We start from the raw sequence: 23648 nt of genomic DNA, 5'->3' as shown, positions 1-23648 counted from the left end.
CTAATTATGAGACCAAAGCCCTACCCTTTTTTATATGCACTAATGCACTTACTAACCTACCCAGGCTTCATGCTACAGGGCAGTGATGGCGAACCTTTTTTTCATCGGGTACCAAAAGAGCATGTGCGCACGCTATTGCACATGCAGGAGTGCTCACACACATAATTCAATGCCTAGGGAGGGTGAAAATGGCTTCCTCTGTCCCCCGGAGGCCCTCTGGAGGACAGAAACAGCCTGTTTCCCAACTTCTGGTGGGCCCAGTAGGCTTGTATTATGCCCTCCCCAGGTTCCAAAGGCTTCCCGGGAGCCGGCGGAGGGAAAAAAATGCCCTCCTCCATTTCCTCTGAGGTTCTCTGGCAGCCAAAAACGCCCTCCCAGAGCCTCTGTGCAAGCCAAAAATCAGCTGGCTGGCACACAAATGCATGTGTTGGTTATGACTTATAAAGCCCTTCATGGCATCAGACCAGAATATCTCCAGGACCGCCTTCTGCTGCACGAATCCCAGCGACCGGTTAGGTCCCACAGAGTTGGCCTTCTCCAGGTCCCGTCGACTAAACAATGTCATTTGGCGGGACCCAGGAGAAGAGCCTTCTCTGTGGTGGCCCCGACCCTCTGGAACCAGCTCCCCCCGGAGATCAGAACTGCCCCCACCCTCCTTGCCTTTCGTAAAGTTCTTAAGACCCATCTCTGCCGTCAGGCATGGGGGAACTGAGACATCTCCCCCGGGCCTATACAGTTTATACATGGTATGTTTGTGTGTTTGTTTGCTTTTAATAATGGGTTTTTTAGTGTTTTTTAAATTATTAGATTTGTTCTTACATGGTCTTTGTTATTGTTGTGAGCCGCCCCGACTCTACAGAGAGGGGCGGCATACAAATCTAATAAATAATAAAAATAATAATAATAATGTTGGAGCTGAGCTAGGGCAATGGCTCATGTGCCAGCAGATATGGCTGCGCGTGCCACCTGTTGCACCCGTGCCATAGGTTCGCCATCACTGCTCTAGGGAATCCAGAGTATGATACCATGGTCTTTCGACACTGAAGGATGCCAATGCAATGCACATACAAAAAAAAACAAAAAAAAGGACAGGGCTTTGATGTGGGCACCATATTACCATTTTTCAGCCTCTGGTATGGATATCCCTGGCAGGGTATTTCCAAGCTCAATTAAATGTAAAATAAAACAATTCCATTTTCAAATTCTTATGCTCAAGGAGCTTTGATTTGCACAATAAAAGGCAGCATTGATTAGCTTCCCTAAAAATGCCATACAACACAAGACAATGATAAAATATTCTCATTTTTTTTCCTCTCTGGCTATTTTGTTAACCATTGTATAAAGTCAGAAAAAATATAATAATTTTGGAATAAAATACTTTTTCAGCAAGTACACTAGGCACATTCACAAGGCATACACTTAAATAACTTTTTGATTCAAGAACATGAGATCAAAAACAGGAAAAAGTCAGAGGAAAAAAAAGTAGAAAAGAAAATTTAACAATAAAAAAGCTGCGAAGAACAAAGCTGTACTAAAATATAATAAGAACTTTTACTTTATGAAAATAAGCCAATTTGTATTATTAGTTTGGTCAGTAGTGGCATTTTAACTTCATTTTGCAGAAATATTTTAACCAGACAATTGCCACATTCAGATGTCAAGCCAGAAATCTGAATTTAATTACAAAAACAAAAATGAGTACATAAATATGGTTTGCTTGGATTTGTATGGATTTGTATGCCGCCCCTCTCCGAGGACTTGCCCCACCATTCAAATGGATGAAGAAATCAGGAATAAATAAAATTTAACTGCAGCTACTAAAATACATCAGGATTCATAAACAAAATCTATTCTTTTATTTTGGTTTACAAATCCAAATTTATCTGGGCATATTATAAAACCAAAGTATAGGACAAGAGAGCAAATTAAGACAAAATGGATAATTTGTCCTTATAATGTCTAGGACAAAATGATAAATGCAAATCATAAAAACATAAGAAACAAACAGAATAATCCCACAAAGTAGCAAGTAGTTGAAACTAAACTTCTAGAATATGTGCCGTCAACCTTTTCTTATTAAAGGGCTACATTTTATGTTAGTTCTTTACCTTTTTTAGATAGGATATAAGAGTGCCTAAAATATATGTTTTACAGGATTAAATAAAGGAAATCTTTATTTAATTCAACTTATTTAGAATACTGTTATTGACTGGGTACCTAAACCAAACCTTTCACCAAACATAAGAGTATAATAATGCTCTACTAAGAATAATAATAAAAGACAGCCCCAATTGGAAAGTTGCTCTCAGCCAACAGTTAAATCTGCACAGTCTTATTTCCAAGTCTATCATTCTCAGCCATTTGCCTCCCTATTTTTTCTATAATAACAAATTCCAGGAATATAGTGGGATTTCCAAACTATGAAAATAGCAGAACAATCCCCATCCACCCCACTTCCAAACCCAGATATATGCATATAACTGGAGAATAATGTCCAGCAAATTCTCTTATTTGGTTTTGTTTGTTTTTTGCATTTGCCAACATAAATAAACATAGCTAAAAAAGCAATTGCTATGAAACGAAATTGATGTTAAAAGTGAAAAGCGGGAAAAATGCCTTTTAATTCTTGGAAGACAGTTGTATCCTCTATGGTTCTGAGCATATCTCCTACTCGTTATGTCAGTCTGTAATAGTTGTGCAGAATACACTACACAGTTTTCATGTAGTCAGTGATGTGTCTTTGTGTGCATCTGCAATGCATACGCAATAGAAAAAAAGGTTTTTTGGACACCTTAACCTTTTTAAAAATTACGCAAAGTCCATCTTCAAAGGATGCGAATATCTCAGGATTGAAAAGATATTATAGAATTGATTTTATATACCAAGTAAGACCTATTCCAGTATACTCGTGTGAAGTAATTCACATATGGAGAATAGTTCATTTTGATCTCCTGACAAAACCGCCCATATTTTGAGTAGCTGGAGCTGTCGTTTTCTTCATAATAAACCTAGAGAAAAATAAGAAAAAATAAATAAACAACAAAATATATATTTATCTTTAGGGACGAATCAAACATATTTTACATTGGAATCCTTAATTAAATTCATGTTAATAATGCCAGATGTACCCTATGTAATATTTATCGGTGGCAATCACCATTGAACAAGTAGTTCTTACTTCCAAAAAACGTGCTGAATTTGGCTCACTGGTTTGTAACACACTTATTATGCAAATTATTAATGTATCCTGTAAACTACACAAGCTGGTGGCTGAACTATGTCACATAATTACTTACATGACCATTGGCAATATCTAGTAAGTCTTTAACCCTGCATCCTCTCACTGGTCCGACTTCATTGCAGATTGAATCTTCTATGACCAGATACGTAGCTTTGTAAGATGTGAGTATTTTGTAGATATCCTCAGCTGATCTTTTGGAATAGATCTGAAAAATCTGGATTTAAAAGATATTTAATTGAATACATATATATATATGTTGGAAGCAACAGCTGATTATCATTTTGGAAGACAAGATGGGCTGGAAGCAAAACCACCCATCCTCTCCCCAACTTAATCCAAAAAGACGACGAATTATTGAATGGTCTACAGCGAGTGTTCGGAAACTTCAGATCGTGCAGAACGCAGCCGCGAGAGCCATCGTGGGGCTTCCAAGATTCGCCCACGTTTCCTCAACACTCCGTGGCTTGCATTGGCTGCCGATCAGTTTCCGGTCACAATTCAAAGTGTTGGTCATGACCTTTAAAGCCCTACATGGCATTGGACCAGATTATCTCCGGAACCACCTGCTACCGCACGAATCCCAGCGACCGATAAGGTCCCACAGAGTTGGCCTTCTCTGGGTCCCGTCGACCAAACAATGTTGTTTGGCGGGCCCCAGGGGAAGAGCCTTCTCTGTGGTGGCCCTGGCCCTCTGGAACCAACTCCCCCCGGAAATTAGAATTGCTCCCACCCTCCCTGTCTTTCGTAAACTACTCAAGACTCATTTATACCGCCAGGCATGGGGGAGTTGAGATATTCCTTCCCCTTAGGCCATTACAAGTTATGCATGGTATGTTTGTCTGTATGTTTGGTTTTATTATAAGGGTTTTTAGTTGTTTTATTATTGGATTGTCACATGCTGTTTTTATTATTGTTGTTAACCGCCCCGAGTCTACGGAGAGGGGCGGCATACAAATCCAATTAATTATTATTATTATTATATTATGCACAACCCATAGTACAGTGATGGCAAACCTATGGCATAGGTGCCACAGGTGGCACGCGGAGCCATACGGGTTGGCACGCGAGCCATTGCCTTAGCTCAGCTCCAACGTGCATGTGTGTGCTGGTCAGCTGATTTTTGCCTTGCACAGAGGCTCTGTCTTGGAGGACGTTTTTGGCTTCCAGAGAGGCTCCGGGACAAGGGGTGAGGGCGTTTTTTTCCTTTCCCTAGCTCCAGGGAGGCCTTTGGAGCCTGGGGAGGGCGAAACACGAGCCTACTGGGCCCACCAGAAGTTGGGAAACAGGCCATTTCCTGCCTCCAGAGGGCCTCTGGGGGTGGGTGGGGGAAGCTGTTTTCGCCTTCCCCAGGCATTAAATTTGGGTGTGAGCACTTGCGCATAAGCACTTATTTATTTATTTATTAAATTTGTATGCCATCCCTCTCCGCAGACTCGGGGCGGCTCACAGCAACAGAAAACAATATATAATACAAATTCAATAATTAGAAAGCTAAAAACCCATAATTTAAAAAAATACAACATACCATACCTAAACAGTATGGGCCTGGGGAAGTTATCTCAGTTCCCCCATGCCTGATGGCAGCGGTGGGTTTTAAGGAGTTTACGAAAGGCAAGGAGGGTGGGGGCAATTCTAATCTCAGGGGGGAGCTGGTTCCAGAGGGCTGGGGCTGCCACAGAGAAGGCTCTTCCCCTGGGACCCGCCAAACGACATAGTTTAGTCAACGGGACCCGGAGAAGGCGAACTCTGTGGGAACTAATCAGTCGCTGGGATTTGTGCGGCAGAAGGTGGTCCCGGAGATATTCTGGTCCAATGCCATGAAGGGCTTTATAGGTCAAAACCAACACTTTGAATTGTGACTGGAAATTGATCGGCAACCAATGCAGACTGCGGAGTGTTGGTGTAACATGGCCATATTTAGGGAAGCCCATGATTGCTCTCGCAGCTGCATTCTTCACGATCTGACTTTTCCAAACACTTTTCAAAGGTAGCCCCATGTAGAGAGCATTACAGTAGTCGAATCTTGAGGTGATGAGGGCATGAGTGACTGTGAGCAGTGACTCCTGGTCCAAATAGGGCCGCAACTGGTGCACCAGGCGAACCTGGGCAAATGTCCCCCTCGCCACAGCTGAAAGAAGGTTCTCTAATGTGAGCTGTGGATCGAGGAGGACGCCACTTGAGGAAAAAAGCTTTGCCATCATTGCCATAATATGTAGAAGCACCCCAGAATATAAAGTAAAGCTAGACGGAGGGGGCAGAAAGATGGGAAAATATGACATAAAGGACCAAGCGTTTCAGGGGGGAAAAATGATGTCTGCAGTTTCAGAATAGATTTCAATGCCTCCCTGTGAGAAATCTATCTGGATCTCTGGATAAAGAGCAGCTGCCCCAAGTTTCAGAGATTGAAAAATTGTAATGTTTCCAAATGTAAAATAATGCACTTGGGGAAAAGGAATCCTCAATCTGAGTATTGTATTGGCAGTTCTGTCTTACCAAATACTTCAGAAGAAAAGGATTTGGGGTAGTGATTTCTGACAATCTCAAAATGGGTGAACAGTGCAGTCAGGCGGTAGGGAAAGCAAGTAGGATGCTTGGCTGCATAGCTAGAGGTATAACAAGCAGGAAGAGGGAGATTGTGATCCCCTTATATAGAGCGCTGGTGAGACCACATTTGGAATACTGTGTTCAGTTCTGGAGACCTCACCTACAAAAAGATATTGACAAAATTGAACGGGTCCAAAGACGGGCTACAAGAATGGTGGAAGGTCTTAAGCATAAAACGTATCAGGAAAGACTTAATGAACTCAGTCTGTATAGTCTGGAGGACAGAAGGAAAAGGGGGGACATGATCGAAACATTTAAATATATTAAAGGGTTAAATAAGGTCCAGGAGGGAAGTGTTTTTAATAGGAAAGTGAACACAAGAACAAGGGGGCATAATCTGAAGTTAGTTGGGGGAAAGATCAAAAGCAACATGAGAAAATATTATTTTACTGAAAGAGTAGTAGATCCTTGGAACAAACTTCCAGCAGACGTGGTAGATAAATCCACAGTAACTGAATTTAAACATGCCTGGGATAAACATATATCCATCCTAAGATAAAATAGAGAAAATAGTATAAGGGCAGACTAGATGGACCACGAGGTCTTTTTCTGCCGTCAGACTTCTATGTTTCCATGTACATTATTGAGTATTGTACATTATGTATTTACCTACAAAGTTTGAGTTCAGGTTATCTGTAAAGAGTTCCAAATTTTAGTTTTCCATGCAAGACACCTTCTATCTCAGGGTAAATAAAGACTCACATTTTCATTTCTCTTTTGCAGGTCATCATCATTATAGAGGGGTAGATTTGTCACCATCCATCCAGTGCACAGTCTGATTACACCCATTAACTGTGGACTTCCAGCAAAGACGGCAGCAATAGGAGCCTGTCTTCTGTAAAAAATAATAATAATAATGAAGCTTTGACTCTCACACATTCAATGAAGAATTCCATGAATTCAGAAATCCTGCTTGAGACAGATTTTGTTCCTGAATGTAAAGATCAGTTCTTAGCAAGAATCTAGGTGGTAGTTTTATAAATAGCTTACCAGTAACCAGTAAAAAGACCTGCCTTCTTGCCAATTGTTATTATAATTATAATGAAATTAGAAAAGGCTTTGTAATGAAATTATAATGAAATTACAAAAGGATTAGCCCAATTGATTTAGGGCAGTGTTTCCCAACCTTGGCAATTTGAAGATATCTGGACTTCAACTCCCAGAATTCCCCAGCCAGCAAATGCTGGCTGGGGAATTCTGGGAGTTGAAGTCCAGATATTTTCAAGTTGTCACGGTTGGGAAACACTGATTTAGGGGACAAAAGACTTGTAATGCTGGCAACCTAATCCCCATGACTTCAATAAATCTTAAAACAATTCTATAGGTTTATGCCTAGAAAAATAATTGCTGCCCCAAAGCCTGGCACCTAATGGCCCAGAAACAATGAGTCAGTGGTACTTTGGCACAGTTTCTAGCTGAACACACCTTTTCCTGCACAATTATACAGGTTCCCATAACTTCATAAAAATCTGGTAATGTGTTCCTTGAGGTCCTGCCTCTGAAAGGTTTTTGATTGAATATGTAGCTTTATCACTTTGTTTCTCTGTCTGGAAATGCTGTTTTTGCTTGTTAAGCTGGTGAATAGTTTGGGCCTATGTCAACGATAGAAATTTCCTCCTTCCTTCTTTATCTTATGTAAATTGAACTGTTTTCTTCTGGTGTGAGTTCCTGATTCAAATATTAATGCTACAGAAACTATGGTTTGTACAAATGCATCATGATAGTTTTTAAGCAGACCTGGGCATTGTACAGCCCAGGGGTAGGCAAAGTTGTTATTATTATTATTATTATTATTATTATTATTATTATTATTATTATTATTAATTAGATTTGTATGCCACCCCTCTCCGCAGACTCGGGGCGGCTCACAACAGTGATAAAACCAGTATACAATGACAAATCTAATATTAAAAGTCTATAATAATAAATCTAACATTAAAATTCTAAAAAAAACCATTGTTTAAAAATCATACATACAATATACCATACATAAAACTACATAGGCAAGGGGAGATATCTCAGTTCCCCCATGCCTGACGGCAGAGGTGGGTTTTAAGGAGTTTACAAAAGGCAAGGAGGGTGGGGGCAATCCTAATCTCTGTGGGGAGCTGGTTCCAGAGGGTTGGGGCCGCCAAAGAGAAGGCTCTTCCCCTGGGTCCCCCCAGCCGACATTGTTGGACCCGGAGAAGGCCAACTCTGTTGGACCTAACCGGCTGCTGGGATTCGTGCAGCAGAAGGCGATCTCGTAGATATTCTGGTCTGGTGCCATTAAGGGCTTTATAGGTCATAACCAACACTTTGAATTGTGACCAGAAACTGATCGGCAACCAACTTCTATGACTTGTGGACTTCATCTCCCAGAATTCCTGAGCCAACCATGCTAGCTCAGGAATTCTGGGAGTTGAAGTCCACATGTGAAAGAAGAGCCAATTTTGCCTACCCCTGCTACAGCCCATGGGCCATATCCATCCCTTTGGTGGTTTCTGTGAAAGTAGTGGCAGATGTGGTGGCATCATCCCTATTAGTTCAACCCTCTGACCAGTCCCAGTTCCCCAGGTGGCCTCATGGGAAAATTAATTGCCCACCCCTGTCCTGAAGCCTTCTCAATCACCATGTAATAATCAAATTTCAAACATGTGAAAATGATGGTGTATCAATTAAAGCTCATGTGGTTAAACAAGTCTGGATGTGATAAATGATGACTGAATCATAGATTACCAAAATATTCTGCAGTTAGGGGAAAAAAAATAAAGACTACTTACTTAATCCAGGTCATGAGTCCTGCTGTATCAGGGTCATAAAATTCTTGGAGCTCTGAGAGTTCTGCCATTATCCTAGGAAAAAACTAAAAGGAAGCACCAAGGCTATGAACTGTGGGAAGACAAATTACAAAACTTTAAATAATGCAGGAAAGTGGACTAAAAACACCTTTCTAGCTCCACCATCAAACCACCTTTTTACATGCTCAAAAACCCATTTGCTACATACAGCAAAATTCAGTTTCTTTATCATAACCTACCTTAATAGAATGCATCTAATTAAATCCCATAGCTTATTAATATGAGTACTCCTAGTTTCGTTAAGGTATTCAATATCATTCAAAGATCTTTTAAAAACATTGTTAGAATTGCATGCTGCACGAATCCCAGCGACCAGTTAGGTCCCACAGAGTGGGCCTTCTCCGGGTCCCGTCAACTAAACAATGTCGTTTGGCGGGACCCAGGGGAACAGCCTTCTCTGTGGCGGCCCCGGCCCTCTGGAACCAACTCCCCCCAGAGATTAGACTTGCCCCCACCCTCCCGCCAGGCATGGGGGAACTGAGATATTCTTTCCCCCTAGGCCTTTGCAATTTTATGCATGGTATGTTTGTATGTATGTTTGGTTTTATAATAAGGGTTTTTTAGTTGTTTTAGTATTGGATTGTTACATGCTGTTTTTATTACTGTTGTTAGCCGCCCCGAGTCTATGGAGAGGGGCGACATACAAATCCAGCTAAAACTTCCTTCAAGCCCACTCTATGTAATTTTCTTGGCAGCACTATAAAAAGCTTTTGCCACTGTTTTCTTCCAAGTTAGTTCTCTCTCTAGCTAGCGTGTTTCAAAATCTCCGCAACTTTAAGATTTATTTATTTAGCGTATGGCAAATGCATAGACTTATAGTACTGTATTTTTCGCTCTATAAGACGCACCTGCTGATAAGACGCACCTAGATTTTAGAGTAGGAAAATAGAAAAAAAATATTTTGAGCCAAAAAGTGGGCTAAAGAAAAGTTTGGACAAAAAAAATCTCTCTCTTCCTCCCTTTCGCTCTGTTTCTCCCTCCCTCATTCTCTTTCTTCCCTTCTTTCTCCATCCCTCTTTCTTTCTTTCTTCCTCTCTTTTTTGCTCTCTCCCTCCTTCCTTCCCTCCCTCTATGTCTTTCTCTCTCCCTTGCTCTCTCTCTCTCTGTCTCTCTTGCTATCTCTTTCTTGCTTTTTTCTCTCTCTCTCACTCTCTTCCTTCCTCACTCATCTTTCTCTTTCTTTCTCTCTTTCTTTCTTCCTCTCTCACACTCTCTTCCTTCCTCTCTCATCTCTCTTTCTTTCTCTCTCTCTCTTTATCTCTCCCCCTCTTTCTCTATCTTTCCCCCTCTTGCTCTTCTCTATTTTTCTCACTTTCCCTCTCTTGTTTTCTTTCTCACTCTCTTGTTTTCTCTCTCACACTTTCTCTCTCTCATTCTCTCTCTCTTGCTATCTCTTTCTCTACCCCCTCTTTGTCTCTCTCTCTCTTTCTCACTTTCTATCTTGCTCTGTCGCTCTCACTCTCTCGTTCTCAGGAGGTTAGCGAAAGTGATTTTTCCAAGGGTGCACCCGAAGCCGCGGCCGTCCCCCTGCCCCGCGCCCCTGGCCTCTCGCTGCTGCCTTCGCCGAAAGCGCTTTTCTCCCGGGCTCTCAGCGAGGGGGCTGCAGGAGAGGCGGCAAAGGCGATCTCTCTCGTTCTCCGGAGGCTGGCAAAAGTGATTTTCAATGTCGGAGGCGTGGTCCGGCGTGCGCTTTCCCCCTCCCCCTGTCACATTCAAAGTAAGCCGGCAGGGGGATGGGGAGAGAGAGCACGCCGGACCGCGCCTCCGACATTGAAAATCACTTTTGCCAGCCTCCGGAGAACGAAAGAGATCGCCTTCGCCGCCTCTCCTCAAGCCCCCTTGCTGAGAGCCCGGGAGAAAAGCGCTTTCGGCGAAGGCAGCGGGAGTAGCCAGGAGCGCGAGGGTGCATCCGACTAGCTCCTTTCGGCCCAGCATCCCGGGCCAAGCGGCTGCCTTCCGTCACTGAGCCTGGCTCGCCCGGAAGATCGTAGCTGGCTTCCTTCGCCGGCGCAGGCAACACGCGCTACGATCTTCCGGGCGAGCCAGGCTCAGTGACGGAAGGCAGCCGCTTGGCCCGGGATGCTGGGCCGAAAGGAGCCGGGCTTAAAGATCGCAGCGCGCGTTGGCTGCGGTGGCGAGGGCTTGCGATGGAGGGTGGAGGAAGCGGCCATGGGAGGGCGAGCTGCCTCAGGGAGGAGGATCGAGCGGGAACAGGTGGGGGCTGGAATTTCTCCGCTGGGAAGAAGCGGCGATGGAGGGGTTCGTATCTTCGCCGCCCCCCCTCTGCTCCAGCGCCTCCCCCCCCTCCCTGCCTGCATCTTCGCTCCATAAGACGCGATTGATTTTTCATCCTACTTTGGGAGGGGAAAAACTGCGTCTTATGGAGCGAAAAATACGGTAGTTCAAATGTTAATATCCATTCTACCCAGCCATTCAAGGATAGGATGGTCTATATTGAAAAAAACCCCAGACATTGCGCCGGTATAAGTTCTTGATGGACATTCGGACACAATGTGATGGATATTTTGTCAAGGAGCAGCACAGTTACACTGAGGGATTGAGATAAGAGCACACTTTATTTATTTATTTATTTATTTATTTATTTATTCATTCATTCATTCATTCATTCATTCATTCATTCATTCATTCATTCATTGGATTTGTATGCCGCCCCTCTCTGGAGACTTGGGGCAGCTAACAGCAATAATAAGACAGCATATAACAATAATCCAATACTAAAAACAATTAAAACCCATTATAATAAAAAACCAAACATACATACAGACATACCATGCATAAAATTGTAAAGGCCTAGGGGGAAAGGGTATCTCAATTCCCCCATGCCTGGCGGCAGAGGTGGGTTTTAAGTAGCTTACGAAAGGCAAGGAGGGTCATTTCTGGGGGGAGTCCGAAGTTAACCAAAGTTGAGGAAGGTCAAAACCTGACAACTTTAAGATGTGTGGGCTTTAATTTCCAGAGTTCCCCAGCCAGAATGTTCCAAAATTGGGAAACACTGCTGTAGCTTATCACCCTAGTATTCACTGGTTGGTTCCCATCCAAATGTTAACCAAGCCCAATCTTGCACATCTTGTGAATCCAAAGTCAGCCAAGTACAGTCATAGTTAAGATCGAAAGTAATATCTAGTTTTGTGTTCCATTTTAGGGTTACTGTTTTAGGTGCAGACATTTGGTTAAATGTCATTACAGTGTTCCCTCGATTTTCGCGGGGGATGCGTTCCGAGACCGCCCGCGAAAGTTGAATTTCCGCGAAGTAGAGATGCGGAAGTAAATACACTATTTTTGGCTATGAACAGTATCACAAGCCTTCCCTTAACACTTTAAATTGCAATTTCCCATTCCCTTAGCAACCATTTAGATTATTACTCACCATGTTTCTTTATTAAAGTTTATTAAAAAAATATTTATTAAAGGTGGACGAAAGTTTGGTGATGACCTATGACGTCATCGGGCAGGAAAAACCGTGGTATAGGGGGGAAAACCGCAAAGTATTTTTTAATTAATATTTTTGAAAAACCGTGGTATAGACTTTTCGTGAAGTTCGAACCCGCGAAAATCGAGGGAACACTGTATAGGAAAATTTCTATGTACATAATGTTGCGAACTGTATCAAAACCAAGTATTAGCTCTTATCATTAAATCTTCCAATATGCTGCATAGTTAGGGGGGGGGGGGAGGCAATAGTTATATTTTATATAATACTCTATTCTTACCTCTTTCCACAAACTAAAACCTATAATAGCTGGAACAGCCATACTCAGAATGAGAGCCTAGAAAAGTAAATAGACAGATAAAATAGTTATATATTTCAGACTTTCTTTATGGTCCCCACCCATGCAGATTCTTTCAAATCACTACTGTATGTCTTGGGGCTACAGATCTACTTAGGAATACACCTCATTGATCTTTTCTTTTTCTTAATAGGCATATTATATCCTAACATTGATGAAAGATGGCATATAGAGTTCTTTTGGAACAGAATAGCAGTCAGTAAGTACAAAAATACATGGTTCAAATGAGGAAATCCTCATTTAACGTTGCCAATACACCACCGTTAAAGGGCAAAAGAATTGTACCTCTAATGTATGCTCAGCTAGCAAAGAGATGTAAAAAACATATCACCTAGAAAATACCAAATTGGCAGATGGCAGCTCTACCAGGCTTGAACCTATGTTCAAAAAATGGCCAATAAATGTACAAAAGGAGCACGTTTTCGGCTATGTATTTATCATAGAAACATAGAAGACTGACGGCAGAAAAAGACCTCATGATCCATCTAGTCTGCCCTTATACTATTTTCTGTATTTTATCTTAGGATGGATATATGTTTATCCCAGGCATGTTTAAATTCAGTTACTGTGTATTTACCAACCACGTCTGCTGGAAGTTTGTTCCAAGGATCTACTACTCTTTCAGTAAAATAATATTTTCTCATGTTGCTTTTGATCTTTCCCCCAACTAACTTCAGATTGTGTCCCCTTGTTCTTGTGTTCACTTTCCTATTAAAAACCCTTCCCTCCTGAACCTTATTTAACCCTTTGACATATTTAAATGCTTCGATCATGTCCCCCCTTTTCCTTCTGTCCTCCAGACTATACAGATTGAGTTCATTAAGTCTTTCCTGATACGTTTTATGCTTAAGACCTTCCACCATTCTTGTAGCCCGTCTTTGGACCCGTTCAATTTTGTCAATATCTTTTTGTAGGTGAGGTCATGTAGGTGAGGTATCATGTAAGCATATGTGAGCCAGCAGACACACTCATAGAAGATATCAAAATGCCTGTATTTCTTCAGCTCCAGTGAGACAACCATCGACAAAGTTCAGACATTTACTCAACCAAGTACAGTATTCAGATTGCCATATGTTACTACAGCCTCTGCTTTGCAACCAAAAAAAGGGAAAGAAGAAGACAAGATATAATTTAGGGCCCCCTTAGCATTTTAAACAGGTTGCCTATATAGTCTTTCCTTCTCCTGATTTAGTCCTTGGCAAGACTGTTTTGCCAGGTAATCAGGATCACAGAATAAGAACAGTCACAGAATACCAATATTTCTGCATTCCACCTTGTCACGATCACACTGTGCCTCGCATTTTGCCTGACGTTTCTCTAAACCTGTAGCTCTTGAGCCAAAGAGCAAATCAAATACAGTGGTACCTCATCTTACGAACGCCTCTTCTAACGAACTTTTCAAGATACGAACCCGGTGTTTAAGATTTTTTTGCCTCTTCTTCCGAACTATTTTCACCTTACGAACCCAAGCAGCTGCTGCTGGGATGAAGGGGTTTCTTTTTCCCCCCTTTTTTGAAGAAAGAAAAGGGAGGGGCTGCTTGGAGTAGGAAACATTTTGCAGAGAACAACATGCTTGCAAAGGAACTGAAAGGGTATCTTTTTAAGAAAGAAAAGGGAGGAGGGAGGGGCAGCTTGGGGGAGGAAATTTTTTGCAGAGAACAACATGCTTGCAAAGGAACTGAAACGGTGTCTTTTGAAGAAAGAAAAGGGAGGGTTGCCCCCCTTGCCTTTCTTCCTTCCCACTCACCCTTTAGCCTAGCCTTGCTTCTTCCACCCGCCCCCTTTAGCTGCTCCTCCCTGCCCTCTGTTCGCCTCCCTTCTAAAGTTTGGGATTTTCCTGAAGGATTTGCACGCATTATTTGCTTTTACATTGATTCCTATGGGAAACATTATTTCATCTTACGAACTTTTCACCTTACGAACCTCCTCCTGGAACCAATTAAGTTCGTATCATGAGGTACCACTGTACAGTGATTCATCCTGAACTGCAACAATCATGTTAAAATAATATGCAACTTAGAGATAATACAAGTCTCGACAACCACAAGTCTTTTCCTGCCTTTACCTATAAAATCTATAGGGCAAGCCCCATCCATAAATCATTCCCTTTGAATCCTACTTACCATATTTTTCGGAGTATAAGACACACCTTAGTTTTGGGGAAGGAAAAAAAAGGGGGGGGGGGAATCTACCTATCAGGTATTCATCTGGGTAGCAGCCTTAGTCTGATCAGCTTCAGCACATTATTTTATCCCCTGGTTAGGCTGAAAAAAAAATCTATTTCGGAGGGAGTAGCAATGAAAACAAGCCTGCAAATACTTAGGGCTGGAAAAAAACTAGAGGGAGTAGGAATGAAAAAATCCTGCAAACCGGGAAGATCGCTAGCACCTCATTAGGGCTGGGAAAAAAATTGTTTGGAGGGAATAGCAATTAAAAACAAGCAAGGAAGAGCTGAGAAGATCATTATCACCTTAAGGCTGGGGGGGGGGAAAGTTTTGAAAAAGCTACATTCGGAGTATAAGGCACACCAAAAATTTCAGCCTCTTTTAAGGGGAAAATAGATACGTCTTATACTACAAAAAATACAGTACAGTGGTTCCTCATCTTACGAACGCCTCTTCTAACGAACTTTTCGAGATAAGAACCCGGTGTTTAAGATTTTTTTGCCTCTTCTTCCGAACTATTTTCACCTTACGAACCCAAGCCGCTGCTGCTGGGATGAAGGGATTTCTTTTTCCCCCCTTTTTTGAAAAAAGATAAGGGAGGGGCGGCTTGGAGGGGGAAAGAGTTTGCAGACAACAGCCTGCTTGCAGAGACACTGAAAGGGTGTCTTTTGAAGAAAGAAAAGGGAGGGGCGGCTTGGAGGGGGAAAGACTTTGCATTAACAAAAGTAGAACAGCGTGCTTGCAGAGGCACTGAAAGGGTGTCTTTTGAAGAAAGAAAAGGGAGGGGCGGCTTAGAGGGGGAAAGAGTTTGCAGAGTACAGCATGCTTGCAGAGGCACTGAAAGGGTGTCTTTTGAAGAAAGAAAAGGGAGGGGTGCCCCCCTTGCCTTTCTTCCTTCCCACTCACCCTTTAGCCTAGCCTTGCTTCTTCCACCCGCCCCCTTTAGCTGCTCCTCCCTGCCCTCTGTTTGCCTCCCTTCTAAAGTTTGGGATTTTCCTGAAGGATTTGCACCCATTATTTGCTTTTACATTGATTCCTATGGGAAACATTGTTTTGTCTTACGAACATTTCACCTTACGAACCTCCTCCTGGAACCAATTAAGTTCGTATCATGAGGTACCACTGTATATCATTTTTTCTTAAAATGATGGTCTCCTAAAAGACTCAGAACAGCCTTTGACCAAGGACCCAAATTTCAGAAAACTGCAGTCTGACCATATCTAGAAGATACCAGGATAGAAAGGCGTGACTATATCCTGTCTGCAGTCCATTATTTTAATAAGAGGTGATTTTTTTATATTCTTACCAGTGAATATCATGCCTTATAGCCACTATAAACAAGATGGACTCACCAGCAGGACAGGATGCACAGTTTTCAGTCGGATCCACTTGAAAAGAGTCGTCCAAAGCTCAGGAGAACAGACTCCAAATGCCGCAATCATACAAACATACGGAGTCCACACATATTTCATTCTAGAGAAACAACAAAAGTCCAGGGAAAAAAGGATAAAGGGCAGTACTGATGTGGCAAAAAAGGCAAAGTTTGGCAGAACTCCCAGAACTCGGACTTGGGAAATGAGAAGGGTTAAATTTCATGTACAGTGTTCCCTCGATTTTCGCAGATTCGAACTTCGTGAAAAGTCTATACCACGGTTTTTCAAAAATATTAATTAAAAAATACTTTGCGTGTTTTTTCCCTATACCACGGTTTTTCCCACCTGATGACGTCATATGTCATCGCCAAACTTTCGTCTGCTTTTAATAAATATTTTTTAAAATAAACTTTAATAAATAAACGTGGTGAGTAACAATCTAAATGGTTGCTAAGGGAATGGCAAATTGCAATTTAGGGGTTTAAAGTGTTAAGGGAAGGTTTTTTATACTGTTCATAGCCAAAAATAGTGTATTTACTTCCGCATCTCTACTTCGTGGAAATTTGACTTTCGCGGGCGGCCTCGGAACGCATCCCCTGCAAAAAGCAAGGGAACACTGTACACTATATTGGTACTTAACTGCCAATTCTAAGATAGCTTCATGGGCACCAATTTCATGTGCACAAAGAAGAAACAAATAGAAATCTGTGAGGCAGTTGTAACCCTCTGCAAATTTTGCAAACCGACTTCTGGGTAAAAGTCAGTTACCACGTGAAAACATTTCTTGCATCAACTGGTGCCAACTGTTTCTAAGAAGTCAAGAACAAATGGGGTTCACATTCTCCCTGTTCTTCTCCTAATAATGTCATGTATCAGGATGATCAAGGCTTTTATAATGCCAAAAGTTAGATGTCTTCTAGGTGCATCTAAGCAATTCTTTTTATTAATCAGTGCCCAAATTTGTATCATGTCAACTCAACAGGAATGTCAGCTATTTGTATCTATAACATTTTGCAAGTCCCTGGAAGATTCACCTATGTGTGACTTTTCTTTAAGGCTGGGTAATATCAGATATTATACTAAACAATAAAACAAAATACTGTTCGCTATGAATATGAACATTCCTTATTCAGAAATTTGGTCTTGATTCTGTAGTTTTCCCTAAGTTAGAAATAGCAGATAATGTTTCCCTCGCATGTTTATTTACCCATATATAAGAGACAGTTGCAAGAAAGTTTTCTAAAGAGCAAATAATTGTCTGGCCTCTATTAGTCCCAACCCTTATTATTATTATTATTATTATTATTATTATTATTATTATTATTATTATTATTCATTAGATTTGTATACCCAACCCATATTTATCTATCTATCTATCTATCTATCTATCTATCTATCTATCTATCTATCTATCTATCTATCTATCTATCTATTAGATTTGTATGCTGCCCCTCTCCGTAGACTCGGGGCGGCTCACAACAATAACAAGAACAATGTAAGAACAAATCTAATAATTTAAAAAACACTAAAAAACCCATTATTAAAAGCAAACATACACACAAACATACCATGTATAAACTGTATAGGCCCAGGGGAGATGTCTCAGTTCCCACATGCCTGACGGCAGAGATGGGTCTTAAGAACTTTACGAAAGGCAAGGAGGGTAGGGGCAGTTCTAATCTCCGGGGGGAGCTGGTTCCAGAGGGTTGGGGCCGCCACAGAGAAGGCTCTTCTCCTGGTCCCACCAAACGACATTGTTTAGTCGACGGGACCCGGAGAAGGCCAACTCTGTGGGACCTAATCAGACCTGCTAGAACAAGGCTGTCAAACTCAATTTCATTGAGGGTTGCCTTAGGGTTGTGTTTCACCTCAGGGGGCTGGAGTGAGCATGGCTAAGGTTGGCATGGCCAGCTCAATGTCTTTTTTGTTGGGGGTGCCTGTGGTGGCACGAGCGCTCTGGAAGCGAAAACGGGCTCCCGAACTCTGTTTTTGGCTGCAACGGCCTCCTGCAACCCTCTGCCAGTGAAAATAGAGCTTGGGAGGGCCACCCATGGCCCTTGTGAGTTTCGTTTTGCTGGCAGAAGCACTGCAGGGTGATCCTTCACGGCTTCCACGATGGCCCCACGGGCCAGACCTAAATACACCGGAGGCCAGATCCAGCCCCTGGGCCTTGAGTTTGACACCCCTGTACTAGAAGGTACAACCAAAACGTTTCAGAGCACCCAAGATAGCTTTATATCAGGTCATCCAAGATGTCTAAACATTGCTTTCAGAACTTGAAAGAGGGAAAATATAAACATTACTGGACCTACCTAACATTTATTTCTAATGAAATACATTTATGTTTAACTACATACAAATAAAATTAAAGCAAATTTTGATCTGGTTTTACTACTACTCCTTGGAGTGCGGATGATGGCATAAAATTCAAAGATCAGATGAAACCCTCATCCGTGGTTCTAAGATAGGAATCCCCAAACCTAACAACTTTAAAACTTGTGGACTTCTACTCCTGGAATTTTCTATGCTGGCTACATAATTCTGGGAGTTGAAGTTCACAAGTCTTAAAGTTGCCAAGTTTGAAGACCTCTGTTCTAAGATCACAGGTTGCCTACCTAAATCTGATATTGCAATGATCAATACCAAGTGTAAAAGTCCGTAATGCACATTAAGCTACATTTTATTTGCAGTCAAAAGTTCACACAATGACAGTAGGTGCTAGAATTTAACTGGTTGTAATTTTTTATTTTAAAGGGAACCAAGATAATAACAATATCAAAAATCTTTATCTTTTAGTTTGTATTTTTTATGGTAGCCAATTAAATACTTTTGGGAAACTCACAACATGAGAATGTATTCCTCCTTTATTACTGTTTCTACGCAACTATGCAGAGATATTCCATAAGCAATATTCGAAGTAACATAAAGCTAATCATGGTCAGCATTCATTTATATTCTTATCTCTACCTGATTTTTCTAAACTGCCTTTTAAAATCATCTAATTTTGGTGATTAATGCTGCACTTTGTAGGAGCAAATGCCTTAAGTTAATTTTCAGCTATGTTATTAATTCTCATCTTTTTACATGTGCAAAACACCTTTTGATGAGTACAAAAGTAATAATAACAAATTCACTTAAATAGATATTCCCACTGGAAGTCTCCCTAAATTCTTCTTCAATATAAAGATTGTTGTAATTCTAGCCTGTTATTAGCCAGCCAAAAATATTTATTTAAAAATCATAACAATTTTTATCCAAGTTCAGGGAATTCTTTTAAAAAAAACCCATATGTATATAACATAAACAATAATATCTTCCACCTTCCCAGTGAAAAGAAATGCATGCAGTATTCTTACAGACTCACCCTTCCATCATCATAGAAAGCAACCCCAAAGAAACTGTGTGCAATATATGGTAGGCTACTTCTGGTCTTTCACCAATCCCGCCCTCATGTGCGATTGGCTCATTGACTTGTTTATTGCTGTAACATTGGAAGAGAAAGAAGACAGGGTCATCATGGATTATGATGCTGTATTGTTTTTATATGTTGTAAGCTGCCCCGAGTCCTCGGAGATGGGCGGCATATAAATCCAATAAACAAACAAACAAACAAACACATAAACAAACACATAAACAAACAAACAAACAAACAAACAAACAAATAATCAAACAAACAAACAAACAAACAAACAAACACTTATCTCTCTCTCGGAGTGCTTGATAATTAAATGATCCATCAGACCCAACATTCATTCATTCATTCATTCATTCATTCATTCATTCATTCATTCATTGGATTTGTATGCCTTCATTATTGTACTCTTCATTATATATTTTTTCTTAAATCTAAACTCTGAGGTCTTAACAATAATTCAAGAAAACTGTATAGCAAAGGAGATTCAAGGACAGAATGAGGCAATCTAAACCCATACTATAATGTATTGATCAATAAACAGAGTATGAATGGATAGTGAATTCTACCCAGTTCAAGAAGTTATCCCAAATTCTTGGATTATTCTAACTATCCAGATATGCTTTCTAACATAAAGAATGTTTAAAATAGTCACAAGCTATTTGCAATAGGCTCCAATTATAGAAGTATTCTGGAAGTATTTAGAAGTATTTGGGGGCGGTGGGGGGTGGAGGAAAGTCTACAACAAGCACAAAGGCAGCTCATGTTCTTTCTAATTTTGAAGAGGGACAAAAGTGTTAAACACATATGCAAATATGACATGCAGGTATTGTACTTATACCATATGAAAAGGAAGTTAGATTTCAAATTTAATTCTACCACTTTCTTCAGCTTGGGAGCCCCTTATGCAACGTATAATGGGTGTATAATTTACACTAAGTAACTACTATATTTTCCCGAAAATAAGACCCTGTCTTATATTTTTTGAACCCTGAGATAAGCGCTTGGCCTTATTGCCATGAACTCAAAAGCCCAATTGGGCTTATTATCAGGGGATGTCTTATTTTGGGGGAAACAGGGCAGTATCTACAGAAACTCTGGAACAAAAATGAAACTTGATCAAAATCAACTTACCCCATTTTCCTAAAGGAAGCCTGACCTACAGAAGCAAGGCAAATAATTAGCACTAAAATGTAGAATGGCAACAGCGAGGAATGAGTGAGCCGCAGGAAGAAGTCTTGGGATGGCGTCTGAAGTGATTCTTGACAAAGCATCCAATTAACTGTGAAGTTCCTATTAATGTTAATGGAAGCGAAACACATTAAATAGCCAGACATGATCCTAGTCAATCAGAATAACCTGTTGCACTGACTGGGTTGGCATAGGAAAGGCTGTTCCCTAAACAAGTCTTCATTTTGCACAGAAATAAATGTTTAAAAGGACAAGCAACAGGGCCACCTATGGAGTTTATTTCATTGGTTTTATTTATTTGTTAATTTTTATGCTGCCCATCTCTTCTATAAACTCTGTTTTAAAAGCAGAGTGGCTCATTTTGGCCTTTCAGTGGCAGACTCTCTGAAGTAGAACAATGAGAATAAAGAAAAGTGTGTAGTTTTAAGTCAAGGGTCTCCAAACTTGGCAACCTTAAGAGTTGTGGACTTCAACTCCCAGAATTCTAAGGAATTCTGGAAATTGAAATCCATAACTCTTAAAGTTGTCAAAGTTGGAGACCCCTACTTTAAGTTAATGTACACTTTAATTAAAATATAATGTTTTTTCCACAATTGTTAATTTTGGGGGGGGGGGTACCTTAAAATTAAGATTTGAAAATGTGTTTTAAAAAGTCTTAGGGGCCGTTCTTAAGTTTTTCAGGAACCATGTGCATGTTTGGCCGGAGTCTATTCAGTCCCATTTTATCTGGAATTCTTCCACTTTCACAGCCTCTGAGCATTTCCATTTTCTACAGAAAGACAACTTCATACTCTCAGCTGAGGCCATCTTCCCAACTTCCCCTGAACATAAGCATGTTTCTTTCTTCCCAAATGTTCCACCTGCTTCCTTGCTTGCTGTCTACCTAACAACTGTTCTGCCGGCGTGTGCCAAAAGCCCTTAATTACAGGTTATTAGTCCAAGCAGACACACACACACACACGATAGAAGGCAAATAAATGTTCTTTATCAACAGAAGAGAAGAAAAAACTCCCTTTTAAACTTCAAAGGGATTTCTTGTAGCAACAAGGCACAGTTGAAATACAATACAAGAACGAAGTCCAGTAATAAATTCAATTACTAACTCAGTAACTGTGAAATTGGGTCACAGCTACTGTTGTCCAAACAGTGATAAACACTCACAATGAATTATAGTCCAGAATCTGGGAATTCAAACAAAGTCTTGAATATAAACAGCAAGTCACGGTCTTGACGAACTACGATCAGATAATCTTCCACAATGGCCAAGCCAGCACGTTGCTATTTATCAGCAGCTCTAATTACTGGAGCCCCACCCAACCACAGTGATACCTTGTCTTACAAACTTAATTGGTTCTGGGACAAGATTCTTAAGATGAAAAGTTTGTAAGATGAAACAATGTTTCCCATAAGAATCAATGGAAAAGCGATTAATGCATGCAAGCCCAAAATTCACCCCTTTTGCCAGCTGAAGCGCCCGTTTTTGTGCTGCTGGGATTCCCCTGAGGCTCCCCTCCATGGGAAACCCCACCTTCGGACTTCTGTGTGTTTGTGATGCTGCAGGGGAATCCCAGCATCGCAAAAATGGGTGCTTCACTGGCAATGGAAGTCCTCAAAACTCCACCTCCGGACCTCTGTGTTTTTGCGATGCTGCGATTTCAGTGAGGCTCCCCTTGCTGGGAAACCCCACCTCCAGACTTCTGTTGCCCATTTTTGCGTTGCTGGGATTCCCCTGCAGCATCACAAAAACATGGAAGTCCGGAGGTGGTGTTTCCCATGGAGGGGAGCCTCAGGCAACGGAAGTCTGGAGGCGGGGAATCCCAGCAGCAGTAGTGGGTTTGTAAGGTGAAAATGGTTTGTAAGAAGAGGCAAAAAAATCTTAAACCCCGGGTTTGTATCTCGAAAAGTTTGTATGACGAGGCATTTGTAAGACGAGGTATCACTGTACAGGTGGCCTCTCTTATCTCCTGTAATATGTCTTAAGTTGTTCTCTCCTATGCATAGCTCTACGTGGGTCTGTCATACGTTCCTCATCTGAATCCAACAAATCCAATGAAGATAAGGAAGATTGATCTCCTCCTGGGCTGTCAGCCAAGCCCCCCTCTTCCATCACATCCACACTTCCTTCGTCATTGGATAATTCACCAGTTGACTCTATCGGGAGCAAAACAGGCCTGTGACATGTGGATGTTTCCCCCACATCCACCTCCACATTCCTTGAGGCAGGAGCTGGGCCAGAGCTAACCACAACAACAACTACTTCAGCTTTGCTTTCCGTTTAACTCCTTGACCTTTTAGGTTCTCCCTCAGGTTTACTAGTCCACAGATCTCACTTAACTAACACCTACTCCTGAGATCTCTCACCAAATAAGGCATGTTTTGAGGAAACCCACTAGATGATGCTGAATTCTTATTTCTATCAATCTCAGGCCAGCGTGTTTGATGATCAGGGCTGATCAAATTGATGTGGATTCCAATCATAAAAACATTCCACAAGAAAAAAGCATGAAACAAAGCAAACTAAAGGAATACAGAAAATTATTCCAGAACTGCTGCTTGGTAATTTATTGTGTTCTTATTGGTACTTGAACCTCAGTTTACAAGGGACTAGTGTCTCATCTTTATTCAGCAATTATTCTGGCTTCTAAGACTTTACCTCCACAGTTCATAGCATTTCCTCAAGGACATTTAAAAAAGAACCCAGAGATGTCTCAAGACCCAAGTTTTTGCTTATGTCAACTGCTACTATATATGGGCAGAGAAGATGCTCAAAACTGATGCAAGGCTTCATCCAGTGCTCCTAGCACATAATTATGAGGACTGTGTGTGCAGGGTTTCCCACTGGACCTCTAAAAGGCCTTGAAGCGTCAATGGAATACCTATCTGCATCATTAAAAGTAGCAATAGCAAAAGCATTTATATACCACTTCATAGTGCTTTTTTGCAGCCCAGAAATACACCTCTAAGTAGCTGTCAGCTAAAAGTAGCTGTCTCCTTTTACACAGCAGCAGAAGCA

The 23648-nt window shown here is 41.2% G+C and overlaps 1 protein-coding gene across 2 annotated transcripts in view; it reads right to left on the bottom strand.

The window, feature by feature from the left end:
* Positions 1-1833: 1833 nt before the first annotated feature.
* DPY19L4 (dpy-19 like 4) overlaps positions 1834-23648 on the bottom strand; it is a 54394-nt gene continuing 32579 nt past the window's right edge. The window contains exons 12-19 of one of the 2 annotated variants that reach the window (XM_070748071.1): positions 20579-20737; positions 19397-19513; positions 16012-16132; positions 12417-12473; positions 8608-8690; positions 6548-6680; positions 3297-3455; positions 1834-3008 (exon numbers count right to left, since the gene is read on the bottom strand). In XM_070748071.1, the coding sequence (XP_070604172.1) occupies positions 2844-3008; positions 3297-3455; positions 6548-6680; positions 8608-8690; positions 12417-12473; positions 16012-16132; positions 19397-19513; positions 20579-20737 (994 nt within the window). In that variant the 3' untranslated portion in view covers positions 1834-2843. The remainder of the gene's footprint in view (positions 3009-3296; positions 3456-6547; positions 6681-8607; positions 8691-12416; positions 12474-16011; positions 16133-19396; positions 19514-20578; positions 20738-23648) is intronic. The other variant, XM_070748072.1, reaches the window with a different exon arrangement.

Source organism: Erythrolamprus reginae, chromosome 3, assembly GCF_031021105.1.
Source record: "Erythrolamprus reginae isolate rEryReg1 chromosome 3, rEryReg1.hap1, whole genome shotgun sequence".
Lineage (NCBI taxonomy): Eukaryota > Metazoa > Chordata > Lepidosauria > Squamata > Dipsadidae > Erythrolamprus > Erythrolamprus reginae.
This window is presented reverse-complemented; position numbering and strand designations above follow the sequence as displayed.